At 32.3% G+C, this 26,597-nt stretch overlaps 3 protein-coding genes across 5 annotated transcripts; 1 reads left to right on the top strand and 2 right to left on the bottom strand.

Moving 5' to 3' along the window:
- Positions 1 to 8,470: 8,470 nt before the first annotated feature.
- Positions 8,471 to 13,189, top strand: LOC129286934 (uncharacterized membrane protein At1g16860). The gene is given in 5 exon segments (XM_054923042.1): positions 8,471 to 9,276; positions 9,279 to 9,466; positions 10,879 to 11,034; positions 12,022 to 12,233; positions 12,637 to 13,189. Coding segments are annotated over 5 exon segments (1,290 nt in total). The 5' UTR covers positions 8,471 to 8,735; the 3' UTR covers positions 12,830 to 13,189.
- A 2,179-nt stretch (positions 13,190 to 15,368) lies between these two features.
- LOC129286583 (EH domain-containing protein 2-like) lies at positions 15,369 to 20,007 on the bottom strand. The gene is made up of 16 exons (XM_054922528.1): positions 19,754 to 20,007; positions 19,571 to 19,650; positions 19,309 to 19,377; positions 19,160 to 19,217; positions 18,577 to 18,632; positions 18,415 to 18,457; positions 18,263 to 18,324; positions 17,686 to 17,799; positions 17,449 to 17,551; positions 17,296 to 17,345; positions 16,957 to 17,085; positions 16,612 to 16,863; positions 16,434 to 16,513; positions 16,132 to 16,258; positions 15,865 to 16,008; positions 15,369 to 15,783 (listed from the first exon to the last, which is right to left on the bottom strand). The coding sequence occupies exons 1-16, from the start codon at positions 19,836 to 19,838 to the stop codon at positions 15,598 to 15,600; spliced, it is 1,638 nt and encodes a 545-aa protein (XP_054778503.1). The 5' UTR covers positions 19,839 to 20,007; the 3' UTR covers positions 15,369 to 15,597.
- A 3,695-nt stretch (positions 20,008 to 23,702) lies between these two features.
- LOC129286916 (RPM1-interacting protein 4-like) lies at positions 23,703 to 26,251 on the bottom strand. 3 transcript variants are annotated; one of them, XM_054923019.1, is made up of 5 exons: positions 26,127 to 26,204; positions 25,933 to 25,987; positions 25,179 to 25,652; positions 24,817 to 25,026; positions 23,703 to 23,911 (listed from the first exon to the last, which is right to left on the bottom strand). In XM_054923019.1, the coding sequence occupies exons 2-5, from the start codon at positions 25,936 to 25,938 to the stop codon at positions 23,888 to 23,890; spliced, it is 714 nt and encodes a 237-aa protein (XP_054778994.1). In that variant the 5' UTR covers positions 25,939 to 25,987; positions 26,127 to 26,204; the 3' UTR covers positions 23,703 to 23,887. The 3 variants fall into 3 exon arrangements, with proteins under 3 accessions (XP_054778994.1, XP_054778996.1, XP_054778995.1); XM_054923021.1 differs by having other exon boundaries at positions 25,853 to 26,251; XM_054923020.1 differs by having other exon boundaries at positions 25,197 to 25,652; positions 25,933 to 26,245.
- Positions 26,252 to 26,597: the final 346 nt, after the last annotated feature.

The following is a 26,597-nucleotide window of genomic DNA, read 5'->3' as shown; positions in this document are numbered from 1 at the left end:
CTTCCAATGATGGTTGAAGCCTTTAATCCTTGATTTGATACAAGGGTTTAGGCAAAATGGGAAGAAAAGAAGAATGGATGTAGTTTTATGTGATTGGATGAAAAATAAGAAAGACGTGGGTGATTGGTTGGATGGAAAAATTAAAGAACAAGCTAAAAATAAGAGAAAATGTTTGAAGATGGAAAAATTAGTGAGAGATTTGAATTGAAGGTAAAGATCATAAAATTGGCTATGAGAAAATGAGAGAAAAGTGATGAAAACTTCTAAATTAGTTGTGATCTTCAACTATTTACTTCAAGTGGCTAAAACTAATTAGTATTTTGGAGGGAAAATTAGTGATGATTACAATGTAGACTTGATCTAGTACAATGCACCATTTCAAGCTTAATTTAGACCTCTCCAAATCTAATTGTGTCATGCCTGATTTGCCCTTTAGAAGCTCTCTTCATTTGCCTTGAATTATGCCTTCATTTGTCATATTAATTCACCTAAGTCATGATTTAATCAAATAACCATAGTATGATATTTATTTAATTAGACTAAGATAGAAAATATTTAATTCATTCAAAGTATTAAAATGGTTAAGGGAAAATAAATATGAAAGTCTCACAAAACACAAGTGTAGACGAGCACACACTTGAGCTAAAATCAAAGGTTAATTGAAAACCCTTAGGAGACAACCTTAAAATGTTATCTTTTTTTAATAACTCTCAACTAAGGATGAATCAATAAAAATTAATTTGATCAATCATCTTAGTCCACTAAAAGATATAAATCTCCAGCTTAACCATAATATGGTGAAGAAGTGCATTTTATGATCAAATTATCCATAATGTATGTACTTGAACACCTAGGCAAATTTACACTAAAAACGTGATATGAATACATATGGAGACTTTTAATATGTGTAAAAAGATCCTACTTAGCTAATAAATTTGTGTGAATAATGTGTCTTATCACTATGCCTCCCTCCATCCTCGATCCTTCTTCCTCACATCTGTGGCGATTGCATTACTGCCTAGATTATCAAAGACTTCTTGTGACAAACTATTGCAGAGTTCTGGTGACATATCATAATCTGAAAAAATATGGAGATTTTGTATTCTAAGATTTGTAATTATGATAAATAATCTTCACTTGTAATTAATTATACATAAGAGTTGACCCTTTAGTTACTTTAGATTGCTATTGTTTATCAATTGTATGGGAATATTAGATTGGGTGCTTAAATTGTGTTCCTACACATATTGTCTATTGTTTCCTCGATAATCAATGTCATTGAAAATCTTGGGGGTTTAAAAAGAAATCTCCTCTATGACCTATTGTAATGGCATGAACAACCCTTATAAGTTAATAAACAATTTGATGTAGGGAAAATGAAACAATTCATTTTACCTTAATTACAATGCTGTGAATAAGATCAAGATTCAATAGTAACACGGACAATTCTGTAGGTTAATAGCCAACTTCGTGTGGGAAAACAAACAATTTTAGTATGGGCAATAAACAACTCATTTTACCGTGATTATAACACTTAAAATAAAATTAAAATTCAATAATAACACAAACAACTTCTATATGTCAATAAATAATTTCATGCAGGTCAATGAACAACTTAAAATAAAATAATATTATGCTAGAAGAGAATTAGAGGAGATAAGGACAATAAGATAATTTTACTATGCATTTTAATTTCACTTTAATACTCCCTAATATTCAAAGTGAATTTTCAAAGTTTAAGGGATTTTTTTTTATTAAGCATAGGCAAGGGGCTTAAATGAAATTTTTCATGCAAAAAACATGTTGGGCCATTTTGACACGGTCCATTTTGAATCACGGAGTGTTTTAAAAAAACCCAAGTTTCATAAAGCCTCAGTGTAAATAAGTACACTTTTCAAAATGGACATATCACGCTTGCACCTGAAATCGATAGCTAATATTGAAAATCCAAACATGACCACAGAGACCTTAATCCAGCCTATATTGACTTGATAAGATGGGGCCCATTAACACTTTACAGTAAATTAATTAATTACAACTCATTTTAAACACCTTTCATGTTGTGGAAAAAAAATTAATATTGAATAATTAAAAAATAATAAATGAAAAATAAAACTAACACCCCAAACACCTCCTCCTGCTCAATGTTTTCACATGGACAAGTGATTTGAGTATGAGGTAGATTATGTGACTTCATTATGTAAAGATGCATATTTATATAAATCTTCTAAGAAAATTCATATTACTAATATAAAGATTAGATAATTTTGAATTAGACGGTACTAACCATTGAACATATATTTACACGTTTTAGGCATTTTGAGAAGTGGGTCCCCTTTTAGGGTAGGGGTTATGGAACTTGGGCTAACAAGGGCGCTTCAATGTTGAGTGGGCATTTGATGGGACTTGGGAAGGGATTCTTTGCCCACATGCCTGCCACAACAACCCTGGTTAGTTTAGATTTTAAAATAAATTAAATCTGTATGCCAAAAAAAAAAAAAATAAATTAAATTAAATCGGTAAAAGTTAAATTTTAGAAATTAATCTGATAATTGAAATGAATTTAAAGAACAAAAAAATTTATTATCTTTTCATTTAACTCGATTAAAATTCAGAATAGTCATGGCCCTCCGATTTAAATTTCAAACACCCAGCTTAAAAAGATTTTTTTTTTTAAAAAAAGAGCAGAAATCACATAGTCATGTTTAATTCTTTTTTTTATATGGTTTTATTTTGGTGTGTTTTTTATTTGATATGGACCAAAAAAACATAAATTTCATGACCAAAGTAGAAAGACAAGAACGTTAATATAAATTTAAATTTCAAATAAAGATGTATCTATGGAACTTATAATTTATAAATTGACGGGAATGGAAGCACTGGAATTACATCTACCCTCATTATTTGGACATGAGGGCAATCATAGAAGCCAAGAGACCTGGTAGGGACCCATTTAATAATTTATTAAATAATCAAATTTCAAATATATATCTTCAAAGAAAATCTTACACGTGTGCTGTCCTTTTTCGTAGCACGCCTGGTTTATTTAGCCTCTCCGTTTATCACAAATTATAAAATAATGTTAGAAAAAGTTTTTACCTCAAAATATAAAATAATTTAATAAAATTAAAGTTTTATTAATAATATTTTATTAATATTATCCTTCAAATAAAAAAATTAAAATAGTATTAAATTGTAGTGATTAATTGTGTAAGGTATTTTAAAAATTTATAATTTTATTTTAAAAAAATTAACTGGTAAAGTGTCACTATTGTGTTTTATTAATATATATATATATATATATAATATTATTTTAAATTTTGAGAGGGAGAGACTATATTTTAAACATGAATATGGTGGACTCTTTTGTTCTATGAAATTGACGAGTGATGACTAATTGATGCAATTGAACCGACACTAAAATATCGCCCCCTCAACTTTCAATATTTGTACAAAATAACCTCCATTCACATTTCTTTTCTAATAAAATGTATTACATATAACTATAATCAATAAACAGTACGACTTATTTCTCACACAAAATACGATGTGCAGGGTTCGATTAGTTATAACACCTTATTTCCTTTTTTTTTTCCTCCTTTGAATTGATATTCTAGTGATTGTTGCGTTTCAACATGGCTCCATTCTTTGCTTATCTTGAAACTTATGAGGAGAAGCAGCATGAAAGAGTAAAAAAGTTGGGACAAAATATCAACGTAATCAAATAACAAGGTGCATTATTTATGGGTTATTTATCAACCGTATCATTCTTCTTAAATTTCATACAAATACAGATGAAACATTCTAAATTAGGGCATAAGCAAGTAAAAAAGAGCCTCTTAGCTCAATGACATTCACATTTCTTTAGAAGTTGTGGGTTCTAAGCTCAAATGGTTTAGAGATAATGTGTGGGCGTGATGCCTATTTTGTCACATTTTCTTGTAAAAAAGAGTTATGTAATAAAAGGTGGCATATAAAAAAAAAAGGTTGTAAAATCTAATTTTTTAGAATTTGCAAAATTATCAAATAATTAGATATAAGTTTAAAAGTTTGAGAAATTGCTCACAAGTAATAAATGCAAAAGTTAAAGTACAAATTTAACCTCAATGTTTCCATTCAGACACACTTAATATTTTTAAATATTTTATGGTGTGATTTTATCCTAACATTTTTTATTTTGCTACAATATGACCACTTGATTGCTAAATTTGAAACTTTGGCTGTTTTGTTCATTTTGAATGCCACATGACATGTTTTAAAAAGGAAAAACAAATCCATATCTTCTTTTCCTCTACTTCTCTAAGAACGAAACCCAGAAGAACGACACCCCTCAAATCCCGTCACACTTAAAATAATTAGTATAATTTGCTGTTGTTATCAATAACATCATAAAACTTATTATAAAGGATTGAATGATCACTTTTGATCACGTTTTTAGAAAAGTTAATAAATGCTCTGATTAGATGGCTCACTTAGTATCTATCAATAATTTTAATGTTTAGATTTTTTATAATCTACCTTCCAATTGTATAAATATTCTGTATGCAAATGAAACCTAGATTGTCTGTTTACATGGGTTAATCTCGTGGTTTTTTATTTTTTTAAAAAAACTCATCCTACCTTCATTAGCCTACTCTCTGCCTACATATAAATATAGTGCTGATAATTCTCTCTATAAACTAATCCATCAAAACAGCTCAAACTCAAGAAAGAATTCAAAAACCCTATCGACAGCAAGCTAAAGAGAGACAAATCCAGCTCTCCCTCCCCATCATAAGCAAACATCTCTTGCTCCTTTTTGGAGCACCCTTCTTGACTCGAGCAAAACAAGTTATCGACCATCCAGTATGGTTCCACAAAACCGGTTCTCTTACACCAAACAAGAAAAAAGCTATAAGTAAATAGATTATATGAAAAGAAGAAAAAAATCAGAACTCGCATCCACAGTCCCCCTCTCCCCCACACCCAAAAATCACAGAACCAAGATATTCAGAAATTTCAACAAGTTGAGATAGGAAAAGAAAAAAAGAATCAAAGTGGATTAAAGTTCAATCCACCATTCCTTATTGCTACTCCAACCCAAATTTGTTGCTGGTGCAAGCAACCCACCGCTGTCAGGGTTCTGCAATCTCCATTTGTACCCGTAAAACGAAAAACCCAAAGCCAGTTGGCGGTGGTGGCTGTGTCGCATCAGGGTACCCAAGCTCAGACCCATCTCAATCACTCGCTTCTCCTACTCGTCGTCTTCCCCCTCAAGAATTGCTCATCGTAGTGGGCGGTTTGTGTGGGAGGCTTGAGATAAAGAGCAGAATCAAAAGAGCCGATAGGAGGGACAGATTCAGATGAATGGGTATGTTGAGGAGCACTGGAGCAGACTGTCGTGATCAAAGGAGAAGGTAGGACGGAGATTTGGTTTGACGCCAGTGGAAATTTTAGAGGAACGAGGATGCCATTCTGACTTCTAAGTTACGATCACCCATGTGTCCTGGTGAATGGTGATGAGGTTGGCGTTCTGATTTCTAACGTGGATTTGTTTTTCCTTTTTCTTGTTAACTTTTAATTTTTTAAAATATGCCATGTAGGATTCCAAGGGGTGCAAAACGGTCAAAATTTCAAAGTCAATAAGTGCTTGAAGGATAACGGCGAAGTGACTTTGTACAAAAATAAAAAATTAATACTTGTATGAGCTAAGTTATTATATATTTTTTAATTTTATTTATAAGATATTTTTAATATGTTTCAACGTAATCAAGAAAAATTTTAAAATTTATTAACGCTATTTAGAAATTTAATAATTTCTTAACTTTACTCTTATTTAATATTCATACTTTAACACCACATTTTCTCTCTCTAATATTCAATGAAGGTCAAATAAAAAAATTTACAATAAAAATTTAATGAGCTAATTTATGAATATGATTAAATTTTTTTGTCTTTTAAATAAGATCAAAAAAAATATATTCTCTTTAGTTATATATGCTGATTAAATGATCTTGATGGTCACCAAATTTTTTAGATGATTAAGAGATCATGAAATCAAATTCCTCAATCACTTTTTACCAATTATTCATAAAAATTGTCATTAATTTTAATAAATAGTCTTTGTCAGTTCAATAGTCGGTGTAGATGATAGTAGAGGCAACTTTTTTCTTTTTCTAAAAAAAGTAAGAACATTATGGCCATTTTATTTTCAAATTTATTTTTATTTTAGTCTTTCAGGAATTTTTTTTTTTATTTACAGGTCCTTGATTAGTATTTTACCCACAAATTTAAAAAAAAGGGCATGCGGTGAGAGGATAGGATCCAATGCTCCATGAGAGAGATGCTGCTGGCAATATCATTTCACTGGATTAATCAAACTGTTTTCAATTTGACACGTGTTATAAAAAGATAAAAGCGACGAAGCTTTGATCGGGAAAAAGAAAGGATAACTAGGGAGAGTCATTATTCGAAAACACTTGTCACATTATCATCATGATTGGGTAATGCATAATTATTCATCTTTGACCACATGTTCATATGAATAAATAGGTAGATGCGCTGATTTATTTGCTCGCAAGATATCACAAGTTGTGACAACTTAAATATTACTATAATTAACCACATGCTACTAGGATACAAAAACTTTGCAAGTCTAGTATAACTTGATAGTGTTTCTTTGCAGTTTTTCGTAGCCTTGTACTTACAAATGTGTTTTGTTTTGCTGCATTGCTGAGGAGCAGAAATCAGAAATGAGCAAATGGCTCGAGATAGTTGCTTTGTTTCCTTGCTCTTAAAAAAGGAATTAAAAAGGCCAAAAATGGAAACGGCATGGATGGAGCAAAAAAGATCAGAATCCACCTCTGTCTAAACCAACAAAAACTTGAGTTACACCAAATGAGGATCTTGTTCTTATGAAAATTACGAACCCTCTCACTAATCTAGTCGCTCCCTAGATCCATCATTGGAGTATCATATTAACATATTGTGTGTAATCAAACACATTCTAGGCTTCCAGCCTTGGAAATTAACATGATCTATTTTTGCCTGGAATATGAAGGCACAAACTTTCCCTCTGAAGGGAAAATGATAGTTGGATTCTCTAAAAGCCATTAATTACAATTAAGGATATTAAATTATTAAAATCTTAATAATAAATCATAATTTTTATTTAAAATTAAAAAATATAAATAGTTTAAAATGTTCCTAAGAAGTGGCCATAATAAATTTTCAAGTGACTATTATATATTCACAAGTATCCTGAATATATAATAAGTGAATTTTAATTTCATGTTGAAAAATAATTTATTTTGAACTATTGTCTCTTAATCTCTCAATTGAGATTAACAGTATTCTCATCTTATGATAGTATTTTTAGTAACATTATTTATTTATTTTTCAAGTGGAGGTTAATTTTGTAAACTCATGCACATTTTTAATTTCAAGTAAGGATCATGGTTTATTGTTGAGATTTCAATAATTTATGATTTTTTATTATAATTAATAGCTTTAAAGGGTTTCTAATTGTCATTTTCCATTCTCCAATTTATTTATTTCTATTATTATTATTATTATTATTATTTGTCTGTACAAGTTATGCTTAATAGGGAATATCAAGGAATGATCTCAGAAATAATTTAATATCATATAAGGAGTTATGATAAGTAAATATTGATAATTAATAAATAAAAGTTTAAGTTTAAACAAGTGTCCAATGTATATAAGTTCTTGTCTAATATTAAACTATTTTAATCATCCTTCATTGATATTCTCCCACTTTTCAGATGACAGACGCGGCAAACAATATTTTAGAAGAGGAAAGCAAAAAATCTAATGGGAAAGTTTTAGTAACCCTCTTAATTAAATTTAATTTCAACCAAGCCCATGAAATTATGAAATTTCATTGTATATATGAAAAATTAAAATAAAACTAAATAGTTGACTAAAATAATTTTATTATTCTTTCTAAAACTAGATACATGAACAATTTATGTAAAAATAATAATAATTGATATATAAAAAATGAACAAATGATATGGGTAGAATTTATAACTCTCATTAATATCATAATATTATTATGAATATAAACAAATAAAGTTATGTATATGAACAATTCATATAAAAATAATAATAATTGACACATAACAAATGAATAATTGATTTATGTGGAGTGAGGGTTGTAAATTTATAATGATATTAATGAGAGTTGTGAATTTTAATATTAGTTTTTTATTTTTTATATATTAATTATTAATTTCTCTACATGAGTTATCATGCGTCTAGTTCTTAAAAATAATAAAATTATTTTATATTTTTAGTTAACTCTTTAATTTTATTTTAATTTTCCACATGTATGATGAAATTTTAAAAGTTTTGCCTGAAATTAAATTTAATCTACGGGGGCCCTCACCAACGTTTTTCCAAATCTAATTTAGGCTGAGAAAGCTCAAATAAATGATCTCCAAAGCAAACGAAGCTCAATTAAGCAAAACTGCCACTGTGAGAGACAAGGATACAGGTGTCATTATCAGGAATCTCAATCCCATTTCCGCAATTCCAAAGAAATTCCCCACTCTTCTCCTTCTTCTTACTCCCCCCTTTCTCTCTCTACTGGCACCCCCTCTTCCGCCATCACCACGCGCCACTTACTCACTCTGAAACACTCACAGTAAGTCACACAAATTGTATAGTATAGGAGAAGTGAGGAGCTTCTTCATCCTTTCGTTCTGCAGCTTCTCTCCCTCCTTCTGTGAGAAATGGGGACCCGTACCCCTTCGCACCAGCTCAGTAGTGGGCTGTACGTCTCGGGTCCACCCGAGCAGCTCAAGGAGCGCCAACCCACAATGGCCTCCCGCGCCGTTCCATACACCGGCGGTGACCCCCAGAAATCCGGCGAGCTTGGCAAAATGTTCGATATTCCCTCCTCGAATGCCCCACCTCTGAAACCTTCGCGTCCCTCTTCGTCTTCTCAGCATAGCAGTGGACAAGTGCGATCCGCATCCAGCTCCGGTCCAATTGGAAGGCACAGCGGTTCGGGTCCGATGCCAAAGAAGTCGTCCGGCCCGATTCCGCTTCAGCCCACAGTTCTCATCACCTCGGGTCCAGCAGGATCCGGCCCCTTGGGTTCGTCGGGTGGCGGGAGGAGGTCGGGTCACCTGGAACAAGCAGGTTCGGTCGGCAAGACGATTTACGGCGCCGCCGTGACGAGCTTGAACGACGAATTGAATGTCGGGTTCAGACTTTCTAAAGCGATTGTGTGGGTATTCATGGTGTTGGTTGCAATGGGCCTGCTTGTGGGGTGTTTTTGATGGTGGCGGTGAAGAAAGCGGCGATTCTGGTGGCTCTTGGGGGAATTGCCGTGCCGGTTCTGGTTTTGTTTGTTTGGAACTGCGCTTGGGGAAGACGAGGGCTCTTAGGGTTTGTAAAACGGTATCCTGATGCTGAGCTTAGGGGCGCAATTGATGGACAGTACGTGAAGGTCACCGGGGTAATTTCATCTGTGCTTATTGCTAATACTTTCATCATATTGTTGGCCTAGCACTAGCATTAACCCAAGCATTTCTTTTCTTCAGACAATGACTCGATAATGCTTAACGGTGGTGTTTGGTAATCAGTTGTGCCCTTATTCTATTCAGCTTGCAATTATCTAAGATGATTTTTTTTTTCCTTTTTAAATAGTGGAGAGGTGGTGTATAATATATATATATATATATATATATTTGTAAATTCATTTGTTAGGTATGGGTTTGAATGCTGTATGACGGATGGACATATAATAATGATAGCGACTCCCTCTTTGAGATTATTCTAATATTGAATGGTTCTCTATGGGGTTTATAGTTTACTAGGGTTCTAATCGCAAACTGGTATTCTTTTTTTCGTTTTCTACAATTGCAATTGCTGTCTTGCACTTCCGTAGAAGAAGGGGAAAAATAAAAAAGGAAAAAAGAAAAAGGGACAACAAAAATAATGCCGGAAGGTTTGGTTATATACATGAATTCAGCATAGATTTTTTTGCTTTTTTGTTTTCTGGGGGTGGGGAGGTTAAGATGCATTTACGAGGTAGGGTCAGGATGGACCAGATACTTGCTTCTTGAAGGGTTAATGGACAGAATTCTCTAGAGGAAACGTTTCTTTGCAATTGCAATGCATTAAAGTAATTGAATCTTAACCTTGACTCCATGAATGGAAGCCTTCCGGAATTTAGGGCAGTCGAAGTCACATAATTGGAAAACTTTTGAGTATTCGTTTTTGCTGCATTATTCTGTACCTTTTTTGTCTCTTTTACCAACTGAAGGTTTGTAGCTGGCATTGCCTCAACACCTTCAGCAAGCTGCTAAGCAAATTTATCTGCTGGACTTTGGGGATATATTGATTTTGTCAAGTTGTTATGTTCTTCATTGGTTTTGTTATGCTCACTGAGAGTGTTCACTATAACTCACCTAGTACTTTATCATCCTGTATACTGGCACAATTGTTTTTTCCCCAGCGAGTTTTCTCTGTGGATTTGCAAAGGGGATGAAAAGCTGTTTTGCCTAATGTTTGTTTAGTGTTTTTACTTGTTCTATTAACTTTTTGGGAGGGTTACATGCCTTCCTTTGATGCCTTTGTTTCCTATAAAGAAGGCAAAACTGAAACAGAATTGTCTGATGTTTGGATTTTCATGTCCAATACTGAAATAGCAATTTTTCTCTTTTTTTCCTTGCTTTCTTTTCTTTTAAAATGAAATTTTGTTCTTTGCTGAAGCATCTAAAGCTTTGCGTAATTGTGTCTTATATCCTTCATTGATATCAAAGCTATTCAAGTCAATGCAATTTAAATTTAAATGTCTTCAGAAGGACAAAAATTGTGCCTTTCTAGTACATATTTTTATCATATGCCTCTTTTCTCTTCATGCAGGTCGTAACCTGTGGCAGTATTCCTTTGGAATCTTCTTACCAAAAGGTAACAAGATGTGTATATGTCTCAACAGAATTATATGAATACAGGGGGTGGGGAGGAAAATCAGCAAATCCTAAACACCGCTGTTTCACTTGGGGTTCTAGATATTCTGAGGTTTGTATATTGAACTACTTAATTGATGCTTTATGTGAACTGATTTTGGATCCAAGAATGATGATAAAACTCAACCAAGGCATTTGGCACATAGATATATTGTTTCTCAAGCACTTCAAAACCTGTTAATAGAACATTTCACCTTGAGTCTGTGACATAAACCAACATACAATCAATATTATTATGCTATTTAGGATGCTTACAACTGAATAAATTAAAATCCCATGTCACAAACACCAGAGTAGGCCATAAGAACCAGTTGCACCAGAGCATCACTATATTGCTTTGGTACCTCAAATTTACAATAGCGAGAGATGTTTAACGAATACTAAATTGTTTGTGGGAAAGATTTTCTTAGATCACTAAAAAAGATTACGAATAGCTTGGAGCTCAAGTCACTGTTAATGCCCATGGAGAATCAGGTACTTCACCAGTCCAAGAGTACATGTCACTTTAGTTCCAACGCAAAGCTGATTATGAGACATTTCTTGGCCCCAACAAGGTCTGAATTGGCGCCCTGCATAGTTTAACTTGTTACCTAACTGTTCTACTTTATTAAGACAATTTATTTCTTGTCCTAAATTTGTAATCAAGAAATATGCTATAGGATGGTCATACTAAAAACCATAAGGTAAAATCATCTGTCATTTTAACTGCCCCTGACAGCCGGAATTTTTAAAGTTACATTTGACTTCGTTTATTCCATATTTTACTGTGTTCTGTTACCTGTCTGAAATGGTATGTCCACTTTGATAGCACAGTAGTTTCCATTCATTAATGTACCCGAGTACTGCTTACTCGTGTTACACCTCTTTATCAGCGAACTCAGAGAATCGTAAGTTTTGGTGTGTTTTTCAGTACTTGAGAACTCCCATATTTGAAGAAACTGCTACCTCGGGCGCGCGCGCGCCCACTTCCTGATCCAATATATGTGGCAGGTCGGTTTTTCGTACCCAATAACTGTAAATTTATTGTTTTTATGAGCAGAAATATGTGGCGGACTTCTACATATCGGATTTCCAGTCTGGGTTAAGGGCATTAGTGAAAGCAGGCTATGGTGCCAAGGTAGCTCCTTTTGTGAAACCAGCCACTGTAGTTGACGTAACAAAGGAGAACAGGGAATTATCTCCAAATTTCTTAAGCTGGCTCACGGACCGTAAACTCTCTAGTGATGACCGCATAATGCGCCTCAAGGAAGGGTACGGAGTATACCATTTTGTGACCATAATTTCCATAAGCTCCTTTGCAATGACCTTCGAAAATCTAAACGCTAAAGTTTTCATGGTGTTGCAACTATGTTCTGAAAAATGTCAAACATGGTCATATTTTTATAACTTTGCATCATACTATTAAGGTACTAAAACCCAAACCGGTCAAGGCATTGATTCAAAGGTTAATGATTAAAACTGTAGTCCAAACCATATCAAATTAGACAAACAAAGCATTTCATTAAACCAGTCAAATCCTAGTTTAACAGTTTTCTAGTTCTACTGGGCGAGTTGACTCAGTTTTTATGCTATGTATTGAATCTCTAGTTCATTGATTCATGTATGATTATTGATTGCTCTGTGATACTTAAAATGGAAAATTGGGAAATTGTAGGTACATCAAAGAAGGGAGCACCGTGAGTGTGATGGGAGTAGTTCGTCGGCACGATAATGTGCTCATGATTGTTCCATCACCAGAGCCCGTGTCCACAGGTTGTCAGTGGGTCCGCTGTCTTCTGCCCATGTATGTGGATGGTCTGGTTGTCACATGTGACGATAATCAAGACGCCGACGTAATTCCTGTCTAGAAACTCTCCTCGCCTTCTGCTTGCTTGCTTGGTCACCATGCTGAAATGACAGAATCTGGAGAAACGCTTTGTTCCAGAATCCGAGTTTCAGAAACGCTTCCTGGAGTTATTGTAAATTGGGTTGGAAGATGCAATGACGATTGAAGAATACTAATGAGGATAATATCATGTGATCCATATGATGTAAAAAGATGCTTATGGAATTCCGTTCAGATCCGCTCTGCAAGTAGCTTGGAAAAGATGCTCATTTTCTTTATGCCCTTCTCATGTAAATATTATAAGCAGCTCTCGTGTTTCTTCTGTTAATTCTTGCTTCTATGTACTGTTGGTGCTAATAAAAGTAAAAATGTTAATGGTTAAGTGTGAGTTTGCTAGTGTTATTATCATATTATTTCCGACAGTAGAACGAGAGACCCTATTATTATAATATTTTTTTCGGTTGAGTTATTATTATAATATTTATTGATGTACATATTGATTTGTTTTATATTACAAATTTATTTCTTTTCTTGAATTGTGTTATTTATGACATAAAAAAGGGTCCTGATTTGCTTTATTTAGTTTGGACTGCGATATTCAGACGTTTTTTTAATAGTAGTAAGGAGTATGTTCTTTTGGCAGCTGAGATTACTTCGAGAGTCGGTAATTGAACTTTAATTGTTTATTTAAGTGACGAGAAGTTTTGTGGTTTACATCAACTTTAGTTGGTTATTCAATGTTTTTGAAATAATGTTTTATGCCCTTTCATTTAAAAATATAAAATATTTTTTGAAGAGTTAAATGTTAAAAAATGTAAGATATTTTAAGTATTTTAAAATGTGATCATCATGTTTTTTTTTACCAAAAATATCTATAATAAATAAATTATTTTATATTTATTTTAAATTAATACATCTTATTAAATAAAATAAATATGAAAAAATAATATTAATTTAAAAATAATTGATTATTTTACTAAAGTGAAATTCACTTAAAAATATTACATTTTTAAAATGAGGAGTAATTATTAGTGTAACCTCTTTGGTGTTAGTTTAGACTTTAAAAGTATTGACATTTTTATTCAAATGTTTTTGAAATGGCGTATCTTGTGATTATTATTGACATTTTTTATAATATATATTTATTTATGTCAATTTCAAAATGCATTTATTAAGTTTCAGCATATATGTAGCGCGTTGAGTTTCAGTGCTCATCATGTGATGCCTAATGAGCAATCTAGCCTGTCCAGAATTTTAATCTAAATAGTCCAGATTTATCAATTTTATTTTATATTTTATTTTATTTTTATTAAAATAAAAATATAGAATTTTAATAAATCTACTTTATCATCAATTTGGATATGCAGATCCGAGATGATGGTTTAATTTAATACTCTTTTCGTTAAAAAATATAAGTTATTTTTACTCGAATCTTACCCTTAATAAAAAATTATTTATTTTTAAATCAAATCTATCTTTTTATATTTATCCTTTATTTAATAGGGTGTTTCATCCTAAAATAAATATTCAATAGGGGCGCTTTTTAAAAAATAATAATTATACATTGGAAGACTAAAAATATTTTATTTTTTAACATCCAACCCTTTAATAGAGAGAGTATTAATTTTTTTAAAAATTATAAATTAACTATTCAAATGTACTTTGAATCCCGTCTATCCAGAGTACATTTGGATAATTAATTTATAAAAAATTAAAAAATTAAAACTAAATTGAATCATCCAAATCAAATATGTATTGTTTAAATTTATGATTAAATAGATTCATTAAAATTTTATAATTTTTAAATAACATAAAATAAAAATAAAAAATAAATCTATAAATCTAGACTACCCAAATTTTTCATTGGGAAGGTCCAGATGCTTAACAAGCGATGCATGCCAAAACTGAACCCTATATTTGGCCATACAGTCGATATTGATGTGAAGCACTCATTTAATTTATTTTATTTTATTTCCTATTGTATTCATAGGACATCATAACAAATATCCTCATTTAATTTATCTTAAAATGATTCAGAGAATCGAGCTTGCCCATGTTTTTTTTTTTTACAAAAAAATTTACCGTATACTAGCCCTTTTCCATAAAAAAGAGATACACACCCACACAAACATTTCAATGTTGCATTCAAAGGATTTTATTGTTACTAGGACAATTAGTCACTAACGCTTATCCATCCTTGTACAAGAGTAATTTTAAAGAGGTTATTTTGTTTAATAAAAGGAAAAAAATTATATGCGTAGCTTCAAATACTTTTAGGTATTTATCTTCAATTAAATTAAGGCAGGTAATTCTTTTATAGATTATTTATTTTATAAGAAACTCATTTAAAATTTATGTATGTTTATTTGATTAGATCTTCCCTTCAAAAATAAAAATCAAGGTTGTTCACTATTTTATAATAATCTTGTGAGAAGTTTCTTTCGATCCTACACTCAGTGCAAGACTCTATGTCCGCCACATTATTAATATTACTCCACCTTTTTTTCTAGTCAATAAAGAGAATAACCGGTTTACATGTCGAAAAGGTAATTCTGCAAAGATAATACAAATTATTGACAAATTTATTACCACTAAATAATAATCTGTGAAACAATCATGATACTCAGTATGGGCATTAGATCATTAACAATTTAACATAAATGAATCCAACCATTCATTGTTCACATTTACCCATCTGTGGGTTGCATGCTAAGATTAAATCCAAACAGTAAAATGACGAACCAGAAAAGGCCACAGATGACGCCGCAAAATTTCTCAGCTCCTCGCTATTCAATCATAAGGGTTTCTGAACTTCTTCAAAAGCTCGGGAATCTCATATCCAAGCATGTCATCTACAGCTTGTATCATTTTAGGCTTAAGTTTCTCAAATTTGTCAATGCTGTATCCATTCAAAACCTCTCTGAAGTGCTCCACGTTGGGAAAATCACCAGCAGGTAGGTGAAACTCCCTTTGCACCTGCTCAGTAAAAAGATAGATAATAAGTAATTACGCAATTGAATCAAGGGATAGAAATGAAAGTACAGGCACAGCACAGACCTTTCCAAATTCATCTTCAAGATTATCAATAAGCCTTTGTTGAGCCTTGGCTTTGCCCATCATTGCAGGCATCTCCTTTTTAAGGTGGCTAATAATATATGCATGGATTTTAGCAGCTCTAGCACGTTTTACAAATTCGTTGATCTGCATTACATTCCAATTCCATATCGAATCAGATTCAGATCCTCAAGTGAAAGTAATACCTGACAACTATAAACGTATGAAGGATCAGGTTATCTAGTCTAATAAAAACGGTGTCATACGTACCCGACGATCACAAGCTTTTTTCGGGACGTCAACCAAGTCCGCAAGCAGATCATTTTGTTCCTTCTCAAAGAGTTCTGCTCCCAATGGGCCAACGAAGCCTTCATTTATGGGCTTATCATTGAATGAACTATAAAACGGGGGAAAAAAGTGAAATTCTTATACAGCAAAACGACATTAAATAATTAGAGGACACATCGAGATGACAAGAAATCAAATTTGAGAAGCATCTGAATATACCATCAACACAATTTCTACTAAAATGTCACCATTATTAAACATCTAATAAGTAATAAAAAACTTACCCAATGTAAACACGCATAACTTCCGGGGTATTCAAGACTTTCCCCAAAGACCACATCAATGCTCCATAAACTCTCATGAGCTACAATATTAAAATGCAATGCTCAAATTTAGACACGATATATTAATAAGACCTGATCCAATCAAACTGAGTTAAGCTGCCGATAACTATCGCCTTACTTGTTGAGTATCGACCTGATCTGCTTTATTCAAAACCACACGAATCTTGTCATCGTGGCCACGTAAAGATGCAATTACACGTTTAAATTCGTCACTGATATCAAGTTTATGCGGATCGAATAGGAGAAGAATGAGATCACATTTTGCAGCAAACCAGGATATAACACCAGTGAAATCATAACTTCGTTGAGTCCTTTGTTTCTCTCCAGATAGGACACCAGGAGTGTCCACAAATGTGATTTCATCTAAAAGCTGAAAGTAAAAAAAATTGCTTAAGCCACAAACAAATAGCAAATTTTCAGAACTTAAGACTACAATATGATTCAGAGAATCTAAGAAACTCACTGGGTGTGGCAACTGAGAACATTGGAACTTTGATAAGAATGATCCTCCAAATTTTGTCAAACCACTAAAAGGCATATCAGCATCAACAGCTATGGTATTTCCAGGAATACTCCTCTCATCAGGTCCCGACTATAAATTAAAAGATATTGTTTTAATCATCATATAAAGACATAAATTCAGACATATGCAAATGGATCAAGGAAAAGCGGTAAGACAAATTGACAGTATCCCATTCACCAAATAAGAGAGCTTCCATGGAAACCTATTTTTCAATTTGCACTTTTTAAAAAAAAAAAAAACTTCTGAAGGTAATGGAAGAACATAAGATGCTTGTTATACCATGACAACAACAAATCTGTCAGTTGTTGGCTCGGGTCCAATGTGTGCTCCTGAACAAGAAGTAAAAAGTACATTAATATAGTAATTTTATGTAATAGAATTATTGAAAGAACTCAAAGAATCTTCTTTTAAGATCATGCAAAGTTAAGCAACCTGGATAATCACATCTTAACAAATGCTTTATGAATGTTGTTTTTCCGGTGGAATATTGACCAAGAAGCATGACCATGGGTTTAGCATCGAAATCACTGTTGGTCTGAAAATGACATAAAAAAATACCCGCAAACTTAGTATTATCGTGTTATCATCAGGAGGTTAGAACAGTAATTTGGTCGGAGTTTCCAACTAGCAAAACTTAGCATCTTGCGCTTATAGGCAAATGCCACTTACCAACAAGGGGGATTCAAAATCATTAAAACGATAAGTGACTTCCAATGGCTTCAGCCTCTCAACGTACAATCTCTTCAAGCCATCAATTATTGACGTGATTGAATTAAGAGGCAACTGAAAAAAGCAAATTGTTAACATTTATTGTTAAAGTGAATCGAGCCACAGATAAGATGCAAGCATGTTTTATACATCTGAGAGTAAGGTCATGTGCAGTAGAGCATGAATATATATAAAATCATAGTTTCACATCCTAAATGTTTTTATTTTTAAATAATCATTATTACGATCAGAAGTTCAGAACCACCAATTGCTAACGAAACCAGTTAAGGCAAACAAGAAAAAATCTATATGCAGAAATTTTATATATCATATATTCTGCAATTTTGGAAGATTCAACAAAATAAGTAATAGAAGGATAGACTAGATTCAAAAGTTCCGCAAAGAATTTTGGAACAAGAAAATCAATTATCAAATATTCTTATAAACTAAAATATGAAATATTAAATGATCTCAAACCAAGCAAGTCATACTTGATGACTTGAACTATGCCTACAAAGGAGAATTAAGGAGGGCGCACCTTCTTTAAAGATCTTGATTTTGAAGCAAGCCGATGAGTAGGTGGCAACGGCTGAGGCTGAGCTGCGCCCACATTTTATCAATAAAGTAAATTAATCAATTGTCAATTAAACAATGTAATGCCATATGTTATGAAAGAATATTGTATGTTACCATTTACTTCTGGTTGGACTTTGATTGTTAAACTCTTTGTTTTCTGAAACGAGGGGAAAACGAAAAGGATGATAAGGAAGATTATAAGTTATATGTTATCCACATAAACAATGTAATCTAATCAAGTACCAAGAGAGACTAAAAAAAAAACTTAGTACTTACTTCTAGTAAAGCATCAATTCCATCCATCACTGGAGGCTTGATGTTTTCCTTGTCAACTGTAATAAACAAGTAAGATAAATGGATCGAAAGATGTTAAAAAAGTAGATTTAGTTATCTCAACAATGACAAAAAATTACACCAAACAAGGAGGCCATTTCTTTGAAGCGATCAATAATGATATTTCTATCTACAGGATTGGATTGTCATCAACGTTTTTGAATCTCCAATCCAAATTGATACCAGAATACTTCAAGTTTCTGTCTCTCAGGATCAATAACTGGTTGATTGGTCAATTCTATAAGAATCAAGTAAAACAGAATTTGTAACATCACTTTGCTCTTGCAATATTACTTAAAATTTAGACGTCGAACATTTCTTTCCTTGAAGAAACCTTCCCAAACTCTCTCTCTCCCGCGAATTAATCAGGAAATCAATGCTCAGTATCAAAGACCCCATTTCTTCATTGTTAAATTTGACAGGCAGGCTTCGTTATCTTCCACTGGCATACCGATGAATATCTCTTCTATTTTACATGGACAAGCGTGGTAGATATATGTTTACAGGCATTTATTAGTCAACTTACTCTCAGTTTTGAGGATATCTGAGGTCAGTTCATATCCTGTTTGAGCCAGGGCAACGAGCTGCTTGATTTCAGAAACATAATTTCGAGGTCAGATTCTTATATGACGCCATACGGTACGGACAATAATCATATTTCAAACACACAACAACCTGCATTGCTGTAACAAACTCCGTGAAACCCAAAAACCCTTGTCTTTTGGTATCTGCAATTGCCCAAACCTAAGAGATACAAACAACATCAGTTATAGCTCGGCAATTACTTTCTGAAACACACTCAATTAAAAAGTAACAATTTATATGAACATTGATGAATGACTCAAAAAACAAAAACTCAACAAGAAAAATTTGGGGGGGGGATCACTGAACAAATTCCAAAATGCGCAGTAATTAGAAAATCAACGAAGCTATGCACCTGTTTAAGTTGAGAACGAGATAAATTGGACATGGCGAAGAACTTAGTGGCATCATTACCAGTGATCCGCCCATCTCCATCTAAACATCAAATGGGGAAAAAGCGGAGTCGATACAGTGCAAGAAATTTCAGCTATCGGTGCTGTATTAATGCGAAAATGAAACAGGAATGGGAGGGGAAAACCTGAATCGGCCAAGTTAAACCAATCCTGGTAGATCTTCATTTGCTCTTTCGAACACGAACTAATCAAATCACTGCCAGTCTTCATTTTCAACTTTGAATCAACTCTACTTCTTGCGAACTTCGAAAAGATCTCCTAAAGAACAACGTTTATAGATGACTTGTTCTTCAATTTTCGAAACGTTGCGCTCCGCAATAGGCGTGGAGATCGAGCTTCGCTATGGTGCGTCGCGGAGCATGATTAAACTGGTGTGCGTGATATTGACGGGAAATAAACGTGTCAAAACGGAGCTCTCGCAGGGTCCTTTTGGAGTTAAAACGATGGTCACTACACCGTTGCGGATTTGATGTTGGTGTGGCTGTTTAGCGGGTCCCACTGGATTACGTTTCGGTTTAGGCGTTTAGCTCATTTTGAATTGAAGATTTTAAACTTTTAAATTAGAGCGCCACTGCCAGGTATCAGTTACGAGGGCGGGCCCCATTTGGTCCTACCAAACTTGTTGGGCTCCACTTCGAAGATAAAAGCAAGGGACGCAATTTTATCATTGAACCATATGCTGGTGAGCATTCGAGATTTTAAATTTATTTTAATATTTAAAAATGGTATCCTCACATTAATAAATATTATATTTAATATTTAATTAATTAAAAAATTGTAGAAAATAACATCAAATTTTACATAAAAGGAAAAAAATACAAATAAGCATTTCTATAAAAAAATTAGTTGTGATTAAGTTTATAGAAGCAATTGCTTGTATAAAATTACCTAATGGTTAAAATTAATTTTATTTGATAATAGAGGCAACATTTTATCGTTTTCAAAAGTTTAAAAAAATATTACATAAAAAATAAATTTAAGGTACCAGATGTTGCTAATTATATAATTTAATGGTTAAATTGTTATTTAGCCCAAAATAAAAATTGAAATATTCAGGGAATATGTTTCGGTAAATAACCGATTATAAAATAAAATATTCAGGCAAAAAAAAAAACTACAGAACTGTTTAGTATTTACACTGTTGCGCAGCTACAGATTGATTAATGATTGATTTGCAAGACATCTTTATTCCAAACTTGTTTCATTGCGAAAGAAATTGATGGTGATGATTTCATAAAATATTTTCATTGTTTTTTATTGTTTATTAATAGATTGATAGGTGATAGAGATGCTTCCATTGAGATGTAATATATTTATATTTCGCCTAACAAATTTTTTGTCTTCTAAAATGTTTAATAACTAAAAAGAAAAGACAGAATGATGGGACTATTTGCGAATGAAATGTTGTGAGATGTCATCCATATGAAGCCTTCATGTGTTTCCCGCTTGTTAAATGCCTGAAACGGTCAAAGTCGATTCATTCACCACCACGTAATGAGGCATCTGCATCAATCATAAAATTATCATTTTGAAATAATAAATTAAGGACTTGTTTGTATTCTCATTTTTCACTTTTTAGAAGTATTATTACACTTTTAGAAAGTATAAAGTTGTTTGGGATGTGAATTACAAATTCACTTTAAATATACTTTTCTCAATGTAATAAATTGTAGTCTTTTGGATTGAAAAATGACAAATGAGGCATTCACAGAGCACTTGAAACATTTAAATTGAATTTTAAAAAAATATATTTAAATATAAATTTTGTTATAACAATTAATTTTTACTAATAAAAAACTAAACACACACTAATACTATTTAGCATGAAATGAAGCATTGCAAGTAAAGACATCAAGCCCCTATTCCGGTAATGGAAAAAACAAAGCACCAAAGGGCCTGTTTTTATTTTTTGTTTTTAAAAGCTGTTTTGTACTACACTTTTTAAAATTGTTTTTTAAAATAAAATAAAAATGAAATTTGTTTGGTTATTTTAATTTAAAATTTATTTTAAAATTAAAAAATAGTGATAATTATGGGCAGTTAACGGTGTTAATTATGATAGCTTGGTCAAAATAATTGTAATTTTAAATAATTAAATGTAAGCATTTTAAAAATAAGAAAAATAAAACAAAGCTAACTTGAAGTTGTTTTTTTTATTTTTAGAAATAAAAAATGAAAAATAGTTTTGGAAACAATTAAATCAAAAACACTTAACCAAACCAGTTTTTAATTATTTTCACAAAAAAAATTAAAAAAGAAAAAGAAAACAGACAAGTCTGAATTTTCTATTTTAAAAAACTATTTTTTATTTTTTAACATGAGAAAATTTAAAAACCCATTTAAATGAGTGTTTTGGATTTGATTATTTCTAAAATTGTTTTCATTTTTTTGACTTTAAGTTGTTTAAGTTGTTTTCATTTTATTTTTCTTGTTTTCAGAATATATTACATTAAATTATTAAAAATTATAATTAGCTTGTGCAATTTATATAATAAATTATTGCTATTAACAGCCTATGACCATCACTGTTAACCTATTTTTTAAGGAAAAATCATTCTAAGGTCCTTTAAGAATTTTGATTATCAAGAGGTTCTATGAAATATACAAAATTCTCTAAAGTCTCAAATACTGTACAATTACAACTTGATAAAGAAAAATAATAAATTGGCAAAAGAAAAATAAAAACTTGGGTATGAGTTTAATATTAAGTTGTCATTTTCTTTTTCAAATTATTATTTTTCTTTACCAAGTTATAATTTCAAAGGTTTTGAAACTTAGTAGCAATTTATACATTTCATAGAATTTTAAGGTAATTGAAATCCTTGTGTGAAACTTCTTAGTTATTTTTTTCATTTTTTATTTTAAAACTATTTTTAAATTAACATAATTAAATGCATTTTTAATTTTTTTTGTTTGGAAGATAATCCTAAAAACTATGTTATAAAACAATTTTGAGAAACAGGAAATAGGAACATGAATCAAACAGACTTTTATTTTCTTTAAGTCAATTTGGAATCCCATTAGCTTTGTGAATTGTGAGTGAATAATAATACTTTTGAAAGGCTTGAGGAAGATATAAAAAGTCAAAGGAGGAGATCTTATACATATCATAAAAAAATTAATTTGTTATTTTATCTAATCAGAAGATGGGTAAGTATCTCCTGTGGGGCATGATTTGAATTTCGTCTAATAATGTTAGACATTAAATAACTGTATCAGAAAACAATGTGTAAACTTATTTCTGTTTGAAATTGCTCAAACATGCATTGTTGGAGCAAGTGCAAACCGACGACTAAGCACATACTAAAGGGTATGTGTTCTTCCTTATAAAACTTATGTTTGAATTGCAAATGAGTTTTAATCCAAAAAGAAGAATTCGAATTGCATAATGCATACATGGCAGTTACAAAATTTAATTAAACTATTAGTTATATAAACAATAACTTTCTTATTGGACTATTATTACAACCAATTTTAATTGATTTTATATGTTAGTACGATCAATTTAACAACAAGTTTCCATCTAAGAAATGACATAAAAAATTAAATAATATATATAGACACTTATCGTGTTTTTCTTCCCACGTTATCTAGTACTCATTTGATTTTTTATTGTTCAAAATCAAACTGTAAAGAATTTATTTAACAAAAAACAGATCGGTAAAAATCAAGTATTATAACTAAACTTGTATTTTAATATATATTTTCTTTAAAAAGTTAGTTTATCAAAAAGAATATTGATTTTTATGATTTATAACTTTTATTATACAAATATGAGTGTGCAGGGTGAAGGGTGTTGGTATAATATTTAGGGTATCATGATCAAATATAAGAAAGGCATACATTTATTTTCCCATTAAATATCCAACACCATAATTTCAATTTGAAAAACTCCACCTCATAACTTTCATGGGATCCACTTACAATAGTAGCGACGTACCATAGTTTGGGTAAAATTTGATGCCCAAATAACTTTGAGCTTTTTGAAAGTGCAAAAGCACCCTCATAAAGTAAATGGCTTGTTTATTTAGGGAGGGGGATTGAAGTGGCATATATAACATAATTAACAAAAGATTCAGTGATTAAAATAATGGTAAGGAACACTATATGGCTGTGAAAATCCAAACCAGAACATCTTCGGAAAAAAAGATAAAAGAAAGTGAAGTGAAGACAATTTATAATGGTGCAAAAAGATAATTATACATGGTAGGGTTTGTGGGGGCCAAAGCAGATGATAGCAATTCCACCTTCGTTTGCTTTCACTTGAAAAAACAACAATAGTTCTGCACGTATAAACAACGTCATTTACAGTCAGCAGTTTTCGTAAAGAGATATAGTCTGATAGTCATATTCCAAACATAAACATTGTTCAAAAGCTTATAATACAACCTACGTATGCGACATCAAATTTAAAGGATTATTTTATTAAAAAATAAATTACAAATATCAAATATATTATAATCTTTAAATAACTTGAATTCCAACCAAAACCTTTGCTGGTGATGGATACTCGTATCATTATGGATATCGATTGTCTAAATCAAAGTGACGAGAGTAAGGTAACGTGGAAGGTGATGGTTAATGCATTTAAGCCCTCTTATTTTGAAAAATAAAAGCTACAAATTAACTTTTAAAATCATCTATTTTTAAGTTAAATAAATGGACTATGAAATTGTGATTTGCATGAATTGAAGTTTCAATTGAATTTTTCTCAATGTTGTGCAAAAAGTCTGGTAACCTGATCAGAAATGGAGTGCAACCACCTAAACATGAGAACAAATGGGTAAAGAGTAGCAATAAAAATTATGTTTTAACTAAAAAAATTTCAAACTTAAATTTATAGATTCATTCTTTTATTATATATTCCTTGTTACTTTTAATTATTTTACACGTCTTAACAAAGTTAATTTTTTTAATATCATAAAAAAATAATATACATTTTTATTTTTACTGTTAGCTTTAAATATTAAATGCTTTTACATTAATAGGAGTAAAATTAAAAAAATAATTTAATTATTACAAAATATGTTATTTTTTAAATTAAAAATTACTTTTATAATATGTCTTATAAATAGCTGGGAAAGAAGTATTAATCATCCAATGCAGGATTTTCCCAGCTCGGTTCAAATCCAACAACACTTGCAGAACCTAACCAGAAAAAATTTGCAAGAAATTACACGGAGGTTACCTTGGACCGAGTGGTTTTATGGGAAGGCCTGTGACGCTGATGATGCACATCCGAGAAATGAACAAGTTGTGGAGGCGCATCAGGGAGATGACCAGGCTCAGCATGCTTCTCTTGTTTAAGTTTGCTGAAGATCACAGTGAAACTTTCTCCTGATTTTGGATCCTCTTCGTCCCACTCCCCAAATTTTGGTATTGCCGTTCCCTTTTGATTCTGCAGTTCAAGTCATCCATCACTTCAATTCACAATCCGCCATTTACATTTACGTTTCAACCAGAAATTTCTATGGGAGAATCATTCTTATCAGTCAATTCTATCCATAAAAATGCATATAAGTGTTGGTGTCTTTTAGATTTCAAAGTGACCTGAGATTTGAGTATTACTTCGTAGTCACGAGAAGAATGGCTTCCGCTTCCCCGTCGATGATTGCTTGAGGAAGAGAAGCTGCCGGTATGACCAACACTGCCTCCTTTAGATATGATCCTTTTGTTCTCGCATCTCTGCAGCACAGAATGATCGGAATAGTTACTTCTCGAGCTCACAGACTCTGCTGGTGTTAAGCTCCCATAGCTTTCCCTGCTCCTCTGATGCGAAAGGTTCCTTCTACGGCCGCTTCTTGCCGACGAGCTGTTTGAGTTGCGGGAGACCGAGCCATCGCCGGCTGCGGCGGCGGCGGCTCCTGTCAAGAAATTGAAAGCCTCTGGGTTTTGCTCTGGATCGTTTGGGTTCACCATCGTCATCGTCGTCAAGTCCTTCTCTCTGCGCGCGGTCTCGAAGCATGCTGTGTACTGCTCGTCATCGCCGTCCCAATTCCCGAACTTCGGCACGTGGGAACGATGCTGCATATTACAAGTTTGATTGTAAGAGAATGAAACAGAACTTATCAAATAAGGGTATGCATCTCACGCACTCTCGTGAATGCACCCAACAAAGAATTATGGTGTTTTTACAATTCCCATAATCACATATATGATGATGCAAAGAAGAACAAAAATCAATCTAAGGGAAAGGGTTTGGTTCAATATAAATTTCAACATACGTGCAGAGCAGATTTTGAATCTGGAATTATGTAGTGTCCAAGAGCGTTTTCAAGTCCCAAAAATAATCAGGAGCACTTACCGTCATCAATTAGGATCTCGTCTGTCCTCTGGTTTTTGTTCTGAAGTCTCTGTCTCTGTAATAAAGAAACTCTAGAAGCAATATTTCATTGTTAAAGAGAAATACAAATACTGATAGCGAACAAGTGACTTAGCAAGCAACATGAAGAGAGGAGAAAGGTGGCGTAAATCTTGACCCTAGAAATGACGATATACACTGCAAGACAAATGTTTGATACTTTCAAAGCATTCTCGGGAATGCCCAAAGTTGAAGTCCCTTTCTTTTAGCACTTGAAAATTGCGTAGCAAATTAGGAGACGAATGAATATTCGGAAATTCTTGACCTGAGCTTTGTGTTTGCCTTTTTGTTGTGTTGTTTTTGTAGGTACACGTCTTAATCACACACATTCCAGCTTCTTCCAAGAGTGGCTTTTACGTCATTAATAATTATATTGCCATTGTTAGATAGCTTACTTTCCTTCCACGAGAGCCTTGTTTACAAAAATTCCGGATAAGATATTAAGGATCGTGTAATGACGCAGGACAGTAAAATTTGTTTCGATCTTCACAAGCCAGGTGAGGGTCAATTCCAGAAGATATTTGGCTGAATTAGCTTCTTTTCAAGTCTGAATCAAACTAAAAACGTTATCTCGAAAGCAAATTGAAGCAACTAAATGATTAAATAGT

Source organism: Prosopis cineraria, unplaced genomic scaffold (assembly GCF_029017545.1).
Source record: "Prosopis cineraria cultivar Desert tree isolate PC_DT_omini unplaced genomic scaffold, ASM2901754v1 PC11, whole genome shotgun sequence".
Taxonomy (NCBI): Eukaryota; Viridiplantae; Streptophyta; class Magnoliopsida; order Fabales; family Fabaceae; genus Prosopis; species Prosopis cineraria.
Note: the sequence above shows the minus strand (reverse complement) of the source record. Positions and strands in the feature narration are given on the sequence as shown.

Bases quoted from the DNA above. Each gene is read 5' to 3' on its own strand.
- LOC129286583 (XM_054922528.1), bottom strand. From the start codon at position 19,838: ATGAAGACTGGCAGTGATTTGATTAGTTCGTGTTCGAAAGAGCAAATG. The intron at 18,633-19,159 runs GTAAGTTGACTA...TGTTTATTACAG, and splicing joins AGATATCCTCAAAACTGAGA to TTGACAAGGAAAACATCAAG. The intron at 16,009-16,131 runs GTACGTATGACA...AATGTAATGCAG, and splicing joins AAAAAGCTTGTGATCGTCGG to ATCAACGAATTTGTAAAACG.
- LOC129286916 (XM_054923019.1), bottom strand. The intron at 25,027-25,178 runs GTCACTTTGAAA...CTTGAACTGCAG, and splicing joins AAGTAATACTCAAATCTCAG to AATCAAAAGGGAACGGCAAT. The intron at 23,912-24,816 runs GTAACCTCCGTG...TTATACGTGCAG, and splicing joins ATAAAACCACTCGGTCCAAG to AACTATTGTTGTTTTTTCAA.